A 9,019-nucleotide genomic window follows, 5' to 3' on the forward strand; every position below is an offset into this window, starting at 1 on the left:
ACGTGTGCTTGGTGCTTATAGTTCCAGTGAGGGGCAGCTATGGAGGGTGGTCCCAGAACACTTCCTGTCACACAACGTGTCAAACAGCAAGTTCTAGTTCCCTGGCTCTTCAGTCCACGTGGGGGTGGGGGGGGTTAAGGAACATCAGCTTTGGCCCAATTCAGTACTTGTGGGGAGGAACCCAAACCCTTTCTTGGGAGGAGTTCTAGCTGTCGGGGCCAGAGCTAGGCGTGGAAATGGGAGCGAGAACATCTTTTGAGTGCCTCCATGCCAGAGGTCAGAATGCAGGCGGCGCCATTCCACAAGCATTCCCCCAGTACCTGCCTTGGGCTGGGCTCTGGGATTCCCAGACAAGGTCCCTGCACTCAAGCCCAGTCTGGTAGAGAATGTCAGCCAGACTAAAAGGTAGTTATGACTTTGATAGGCACTGCTACAGGAAGTCTGGGGCATGGGAACTCCAGCCTGGGGGCAGAGGAAAGTGGTATGGAAGACTTCCTAAAGTTGGCACCTGAACTGGGTGAAGAAACAAGGTTAAGGGCCCAGCCTGGTCAAAGGCCTGAATTTGGAATGCTGTGAAGGGCAGAAGTTAGGAGGCCAAATCACGAAGGCCCCCAGGAGCTCTGCTGCAGACTCAAATCATAAAGGCTGTGCTTGAGGTGTTCACAATGGCCAGTCACTGCTGGAGTCTAGCAGGCCGGATCTGATGGGGGGTGGTTTCTGTCTAGTTTCCAGCCTGCCTTAATGGTGTGGGACAGGTGGGCTGCCTTCAGGGTCCAAAGAGAAGGCCAGCAAGAGAAAGTCTAGGCTTAGTCATCGTGCAGACTTGACTTCAAACCCCACGTTAACGCCTCTCAAGCCTGTTTCTTTACCTGCAAGACGAGGATCCCACACAACCTTACAGGGTTTTATGTGAAATGTTCTATGTAAAAACATAAGCCCTTCTTTTCAAGAGCAGTGAGGAGAGACAAATTTTACGTGCTTTAAGGAGAAAGCTTAGGAACAGGTTTTCTGTATTATTAATAGCTGAGGATAACCGTATCAAGACAAGAAAATGCCCAGCACCCACCCCACACTTTGTGATCCTGCTACATACCAGCTGTGCCACCGAATTAGGCAGGCCTGGCCCCAGGGAATGGCCATGCAGTGTGTAGCCCAGTGCTTGGCACACAGCACAGTGGTATTCAGCAGTCCCCAGATGGTCTCAGAAAGCAAGTTTGGGGGCCTCAGACTCCCTTCAGGAAAGACAAGTAGCAAAGGCAGGTCACTTGAAGACAGACCAGGAAGCAGCTATACAGCTCCTTACCCTCTGGCCCTTGAGCCACAGCTGGCCTCAGACCAGGGCCATGGAGAACCGGTCCACCAGCCCCCAGCCTGGGGTGAGGCAAGCACTGGAAGCCCCTTCCAGGCAGCCAAGGGTTCCCAGCAGGCTTCTGTAGAAGCGTTAGTGGAACTGCTATGCAGGAAACCAAGGCAGAGAGCAGTGAAACCAGAACAGGGGAGAAGAGGAGGGAGGCTGTGCCTAGAAAGGCATGTGAATATGGAGCTAAAAGGGCTGAATGGCCTCTTTACCTTGGCTGAGTAGGTTTTTGCAGGGGCAGCCCCAGGGCTTGGCTGGGAGGGGCAAATACAAAACCATCAGAGAAGTAAAATACTGTATTTTATTGTACACAGACTATATTCAAACAAACCACCCACTCTGAAAATAGCAGGTTCTGGCTTTTCCCAGAGACTCCAGAAGAACATAAATTGAAGCCTCTGGGAGACAGTGTCTTCCCCAAAGGGAAGTGTGAGAGATTTTGTGTGTGTGTGTGTGTGTATGTGTGCGCTGTAACCTTTTGATTCCATGGGGTTTGGCTAGACTCATCTGTAGCCACACACCTCTCCTTGCCTTAAACCCTGGCTCAGCTTCTCTGGTCCAGGAGGAAGCCTCAACCTGGGGCAGGTGTAAACCAGTCACTCAACCTCCATCTTATTCTTTTGCAACGAATCGACAAAGGCTTGCCACTCCGCTGGGTAAAAACGCTTATAGACGTTGATCTTATTCCGAATCTGTTTTGGGGTATCTTGATAGTAATTCTTCTCATCCCGGGCCATAGCCTAAGAAGGGAGAAGGGCCACTTGAAGAAGGCTGGACAGGCAAGGTTCAAATCCTAGCCCTGAGTTGGGCAAGCTACTTCCCATCCCTGAGGTTCAGATTCCTCACCTTAAAAGCCATAGTGTATGTGGGGAAATGCCCTCAGGGACTAGGCAGGAACTGGGACCAACTGAGTAGCTCATTCTCCATCCATCGCCAACTGATCCCACCTGGGCACGGGGATCCAACGTACCCAGATCTTTCAATTTTTAGGAGAAGCCAAAAATAAGGACTTCTATTTGAAACCTCCGATAATTAAAATGGCAACTACAGTTAACCCTTGAACAACACAGATGTGAACTGTATGGGTTGACTTATACACGGATATTTTTCAGTAGTAAATACTACAGCACTACATGGTCCATGGTTGGTTGAATCCCTAGATGCAAGGAACCGCAGACTTGGAGGACCAACTATAAATATAGACAGATTAACTCTCAAGTTGTTCAAGGGTCACCTGTAGTTCAAGTTGATTAATAAAAATACCATGCAAGCAAAACGTATTAATGAGTGTGATATGAACCACAGGCCACTCAGTCACTCCAATTATAAGCATTCTGTCAATGGCATCCATTTCTTAGGGTCTCTCTTTCCTCTCTGTTTCCATTCAGTCTCAGGAAACAGGCAATAGCCAAGCATATCAGACCCTGAATGGTCCAGGGTACCTTCCCAAAGGGCCCCAAGTGGTTCCTCCTGCTAGGCCTAAGCCACTCACCTTATAGTCCTCCCCATGGTTCTCCACCATGTAGCAAACATAGTCAATGAGATCCCGAGATAGCGTATTTCCTTTCTTTTCTGGAAGGCTGGCTTCTGCCTCCAGGTCTGGGTTGAGAGAAGCCGAGAGACAGGGAATGAAGCTTTGCTTCCTGCACAAGTTGAGCTGCTCAGTCAATCCCAAGCCACAAGAGTTGCTACACCAACCATCGGATGAGCTTTTCCATCTGCAAATTCAGTGCTAGAAACTTCTTTTTAGCCCCTCAGGTCCCAGGCTCTGTCTATGGCACAAGCATCTATCAGTATAGCAATGAACTAAAAGGCAAGTCACCGCTCTTTGGGCCTCAGATGGGTGAAAGAAAGGCACCAAACTAAAAATCTCTACTTAATGCCAGGTCCTGGGGACAGAGATGAAGATGCAGTGCCTGTCCACAGGACAGGGCTCCCTTCCAGCTCTAAAACTCTCTGAGAATCTCTTGAAGAGTTAATAACAATACGTGAAATGGAAAGGTGTGAATAAATGAGAACTCCAGCTGTAAGAACTAGGGCCTGAGGCACCTCTCTACTCCTTTGTGTATCTACTACTTTGTGAGGGGAAAAGCCAAGCTCCAATAATGGCCTCACACCTAACATAGCTAGGTAAATACTCCCCCATTCCTCATCTATGAAGGGAGAAAAATAGCTACCTCATGGAAATGAGGTAGTCAAATCTTATCCAGGGTCAGGTGCTAAAATTGCTTATAGTCAAAATTATCTTTAACTTGGTTGCCATGGGTTGTGGGGAGGGGAGAACAGGGCATTACTGTTTCATGAGTAAAGAGTTTCAGTCGTGCAAGATGAAAGTTCTGGAGTTCTGTTGCAAGACGATGTGAATATAACACTAATGAGCTATACATTTTAAAATGATTAAGATGGTAAATTTTATGTGCTTTTTAACCACAATTAAATTTTGTTTTAATTAAAGAATTAAAAATAAAACTTTTTAAGATTAGCTTTGACTACAGAGAGTACACACGATTTTGTATATACAGTCCTGTGCAGTCAGTAACTCTTACAAGAATCATTAAAATAGACTACAGACAGGAACTCACAGAATTCTATATCAAATGTCTGGTCATTCAGATACTTTAAACTTTAGGAGAACTGTTAAAAACCACAGACAGGAAAGAGGAAGGATGGGTAGAATATTCCAGAGTATTCCTGCTTCCCTGCAGAATTTACCCTCTTCTGTTTTAATATTCAGTCTCTATAGCCTTAATATACATAAAATTGGATTTATCATTGGAAAGATTACATGGTGGAATCTTTAAAAAAATCTGTTCATCCTTAATCTCATAAGAAGCTGAATGTATGCCTGAGACTTACCGTTTTCTCTTCTATCCTCTCAGGCACTAGTTACATCCTCCCTGAACATCTCTGACCTCCCTTCACACACTGGAGCTTAGCCAGTAGACTGAAAATGTCTCAGCCGGGACACAGTCCTAACTCTGCAAGCTGAGCCCTAGAACAGCTCACTTTTTCCCTCTGAACCTCAGTTTCTCCATCTGTGAAATGAGAACATCTGAGGGTCCTTTCCAGCTCTAACTGAGCAGGATGGTGACCTAGAGGAATGTGGCCCACACCCACCATTGAGCACATAGGGCTTCCGCATGAGCTCCTTAGGCCCCTCCTCCACGTCCACTTCCAGGGCCTTTACCTGCAGAGAACACAGACCGTGAGATTAGGAGACACAGGAAAAGATCCTGGATGAGGGGAAATTCTAAAGGCTCCTGCCCGTCCCAACACAACTGCATTACCCACAAGGATCCCTCCACAAAGGCAAGAAGAGATGACAAAAAGAACTAATGCCCTCCCTGGAAGCTTCGTGGTTCCCAAGAGGCTCAAGTAAGCAATTCATCTTTCTGTGCCTAACTATAAAATGGGCATAATACCGCTTGCCTGCCTCACTTAACTGTGCGGTTAGCAAATGAAACAATGCACGTGAAAGCACTTTATACTTTACAGTGAGGGAGAGATGTCAGACATCTTCTCTTATGCAGAAGAGCAAGCTGACGGTGCTTGGCTATTAGCTTCATAATTGTTCGAGAACCAGTAGCACCATTTTCTTCTGGCATGAAGGGATAAAAAGAAACATGTCTGAAGGCAATGGGACAAATCCAATCAGCAAGCCCATTCATTAGGTTGACTATTTATTGAGCACTAGTCACATCCTAAGCAGCACAGGATTTAGTAGTGAATGGAACACAGATTCTTGTCCCCAGGAGATTATGTTGGTGGAAAGAGTCACAGACAATAAGCAAATATACAAATATAATATACCATCAAGTATTTACAACTGCCAATGAATTAAAATAAAGCAGGAAAGAAGATACTGAGTGAAAAGGGGTGCTATTTTTGAGAGCGGGTCCAGAAAAATAATTATTCCGGAGAAATTAGCCCTGGGAAAAACTACCCCTAGGGAAGCCTCAGACCAAGGACGACTGGATAACTGAGGAAAGGTGTAAGGAACAGTAAGTAAAGATTCCAAACTCCTTATTAGAAAAGTTAAGGGCAGAAAAAGATAAATTCTGGAAAATATGGCTGAGATGCCAAGGGACCCAAACAGTTTAATTTCAGAGGAAAAAAAGTAAGTGCAGAAGGAAAGGGGAAGTTCCAACCCAGGTCCAATGTGTGCTGCGGGAGGGAATATGAAGGGACCCTCAACCACAGTCAGTACAGCCTGGCCGAGTTGGCTGTGGGGAAGTCGCAAACCCAGGAAGGGCGTGAGGAAGGTAATAATAGACAGGACTAAGTTCTGAAACCCAGCTAAGTATGGCGGGAGTGGGGGGCGGGGGGGAGCTGGAGATGGAGGGCAAGGGCCGGGACCCTACCACGTCACTACCTTTCTCTTAAGAAGGGGCACTGCCCTGTTGGGGTCCATAGCCAAACCCATGTCGGCCAGGTTCTGCCGCACCGATTTGGTCTGGTCCCAGGCATGTCGGATGTGGGAGCTACGGGAAAAGAGAGGGCGATCGCGTAACCATCATCTCGCCGGCTGTCCCGCCCGAGGCCCCCTGACTCCTGAACCTTGGTCCCCTCACCATTCGATCCGCGGCGCTGCCTTCCGTCGAGCATTCCGGTTCAGACGCTTCCGGTTAACATTATAACCGAACTTCTGCCTCCGGGTCTTCCCCTTGGCTTTAGGCATCGCGCTGACCCCAGCACGGGTAACTCAGACTCGGTGCCTCTCACTCCAAGTACCTCGTGTAGCGACTCCTTCCGGCTAGTGATCGCGTGGTTTCGCAGGCTTTGGGGAAATGTAGTCCTCCACGCAGCGACAGCAGACTGATTACTACGACTCCCAGAGTGCCATGAGGGATTACACCTGCGTACAACACTGAGCAAAGTCCTTTTCCCCCGCCCTCTTTGATGACCTCATCAGGAGGCGGGGTTTAGCGTCCGGATTTTCTTCTACTGCTGTAGCCTAAAACATGGCGACTCCTGGCCCCGTCACTCCGGAGGCACCCTTTGAACCATCGCAGCCCCCAGTCATTGAGGGCTTTAGCCCCAGTGTATACAGCACTTCGGAAAGCTTCAAGGAAAAGTTTCTTCGCAAGACCCGCGAGAACCCAATGGTACCCATAGGTAAGCAAGCGGGCGCTAAAGGTACTGTAGACCAAGAAGACAGTGATGTAGAGGGGAATGAAATCGGGGAGGACCGGGGACGCCAGGGGGGACTGGAATGAGAGTAGACCAGAGATGTAGCGAAGGGGCCGGGCGGTGATTGGAGCAGGAGCTGGACGGGATTGGGGCGCTGAGATGGGGCCGATTCTGACACGGAGGACCCCCGCTTTGGCCAGCCGCTCCCACCTCAGCTCCACCCCATACCCCCCTCTCCTCAGCTGCTGTTTAGAGATTTTGACCCTGGGGGCGGGAGCCCAAAGCGGGGAGGGTGCTTCCCACCTGCTTTGTCGCCTCTTCAGGCTGCCTGGGCACAGCAGCCGCCCTTACCTACGGCCTCTACTGCTTCCACCGGGGTCAGAGCCAGCGCTCCCAGCTCATGATGCGCACCCGAATCGCCGCCCAGGGCTTCACGGTCGTAGCCATCTTGATGGGTCTGGCTGCATCCACTATGAAATCTCGACCCTGAGTCGGTGGCCTGCCCTTGAAAGCTCCGCGGAGATCGTTCCCAGCTCCAGGAGCAACCACCGGTCCTGCCACTGGCATTATTCCCTCATGTCCCCTGACAAGCCCCTGTATCAGTGGGGGCAGAAGTGGCCAATTGTGTAACCGACAGATTTTTTTCAGGAATCTCAGGTTCGGTTCAGTTTGAGTGTTGCATACTTCTAGTTGTGCTGCACCTTCACCACTCCCTACTTAATAAACTCTGATCCACTTGTAGTTTGGTGAATTCATTCCCAGTCTCACCCCCATGCTTTTTGGTCTTTGGTTTTAGGAGAAAACAGACTAAAGACTGCAGGGGCTCTTAGAATTCCAATAGTCTACTGATTCTCAAACTTTCCTGGTAGCAATCACCCTGGGGTACTTATTAAAAGTAGAGAGTCTCTACAGTGATGTTATATGAAAAAAAAAAAACAAAAAACTGAGCTTTCCAACAGTTTTCAAACTTTCAGTGGAAAACCTTCCTTCATATGAGGCCTGCCATGGTTCTGTCAGAGGCAGGGGGCTCTGCCTTCCACTTCTGCTCCTGACCCCAATCCCACCTCCTGAGAGCACCTAAGGCTCCACTGATCTAGACCATCTCAGCTTGGTTCTTGATGCATTTTATGGACCAGGAAACTGAGGCTTAGAGAAGCAGCATGGTGTAACAGAAAGGGCATAAAGCATAATCCCCAAAGCTTGCCAGTGGTTTGTGGCAGCACCTAGTGTTTTATGGCTAAGGAAAAAAGGAGGCTGGGGACCTGAGCAACCTCTAGAAGAGAGGCAACTCATGAGTTTCTCATTCATGTAAAGTCTCAAACAGGTGTTCCTGGTCTGCAGTCATCCCTAAAGTGTTGATTCGGATTCAGGTTCCTTCCATCTGTGACTCCATCAGTTTCAACACCAGCTGAATGACTTAGGCCAGCTAAGTTTCTTGCCCCCACCATGCTCTTTCAGCTGTAAGACAGAGATTATAAATGTAAAGCAGTACTTGTGGTGACCCTTGGCCTCCACAAGGAACAGATATGAAGTGGTGAGGACTACGGCACTTCTAGAGAGGATGGCCACTATTTTTAACTGTTGGTGTTGTGGGCTCCCCCCCCCCACCCCCGCTCCAAAAAAGAAAAGATTAGTTGAAGTCCTAACCCCAGTACCTCAGAATGTGACCTTATTTGGGAATAGGGTCTTTTCAGAGGTAATCAAGTTAAAATGAGGTCAGTAGGGTGGGCCCTAATCCAATATGACTGGTGTCCTTATACAAAGGGGAAATTTGGACACAGCAACAGACACGTATAGAGAGCAGGCGATGTGAAGATGAACTCAGGATTGTAGTAATGCTTGTACAAGGCAAGGAACACCAAGGAACACAGATACTTCCCTAGTGCCTTTGGAGGGATCATGGCCCTGCTGACACCATGATTTCAGATTTATGACTTCCAGAACAGTGAGACAATAAATTTCTGTTGTTCTAAACCAGACGCTGTGGTATTTTGTTATGGCAGCTCTAGGAAACTAATACGGTTGGCAATTAAATATTTTTAAACATTGTTCAGATCACAATGGCTTGAACATAACCTGTTTGCAACTCTCTTGAAGGGGAAGGTGTTGTCACTGATTGTTTCTCCCAAATCCACAGAAGAGCACAGCTGAAAGAGGCAGAGGGTCCTGACCAATCCCAAGGAAGGGTTGTGGCAGAGGCTACCTTCACCAGCCCCTCACCCAGGCAAAGAGGAAGCACCCACCGGGAACCTCTGGTCTTGCCTCTTCCCTCCAAGCTGCTTCCCTTCTGGGTGTCTGGCTATATGACAGACCAACAGAATCCCTATGTCATGGGTTTGTTCAAGGATCAAGCTTGCAAAAGCATTCTGTGAGAGGTTGTCTTTCCTCCTGGGGCTGGAGGCAGCAGACATAGACAGATTGGGATGCCCTCTGCCAGCTGGGAGCTCCTGGGTTACCAGGGAAATAGCCCTACCTTCTCTCAAGCCCAAGCTGGGAAAGTTCTAAGCACAAACAGCCCTGACACCAGTTTGT

General features: G+C 48.5%; 2 protein-coding genes across 2 annotated transcripts; one reads left to right on the top strand and one right to left on the bottom strand.

Annotated features, from left to right (window-relative positions):
• Positions 1-1,646: 1,646 nt before the first annotated feature.
• NOP16 (NOP16 nucleolar protein) lies at positions 1,647-6,143 on the bottom strand. Its single transcript, XM_082652431.1, has 5 exons — positions 5,929-6,143; positions 5,730-5,838; positions 4,475-4,544; positions 2,850-2,956; positions 1,647-2,097 (listed from the first exon to the last, which is right to left on the bottom strand). The coding sequence occupies exons 1-5, from the start codon at positions 6,033-6,035 to the stop codon at positions 1,954-1,956; spliced, it is 537 nt and encodes a 178-aa protein (XP_082508557.1). The 5' UTR covers positions 6,036-6,143; the 3' UTR covers positions 1,647-1,953.
• Positions 6,144-6,267: 124 nt separating this feature from the next.
• HIGD2A (HIG1 hypoxia inducible domain family member 2A) lies at positions 6,268-8,926 on the top strand. The gene is made up of 2 exons (XM_082651469.1): positions 6,268-6,472; positions 6,811-8,926. The coding sequence occupies exons 1-2, from the start codon at positions 6,319-6,321 to the stop codon at positions 6,975-6,977; spliced, it is 321 nt and encodes a 106-aa protein (XP_082507595.1). The 5' UTR covers positions 6,268-6,318; the 3' UTR covers positions 6,978-8,926.
• The last annotated feature ends 93 nt before the right edge of the window (positions 8,927-9,019 follow it).

Source organism: Grampus griseus (genome assembly GCF_964374135.1).
Source record: "Grampus griseus genome assembly, chromosome: 3".
NCBI classification, from domain to species: domain Eukaryota; kingdom Metazoa; phylum Chordata; class Mammalia; order Artiodactyla; family Delphinidae; genus Grampus; species Grampus griseus.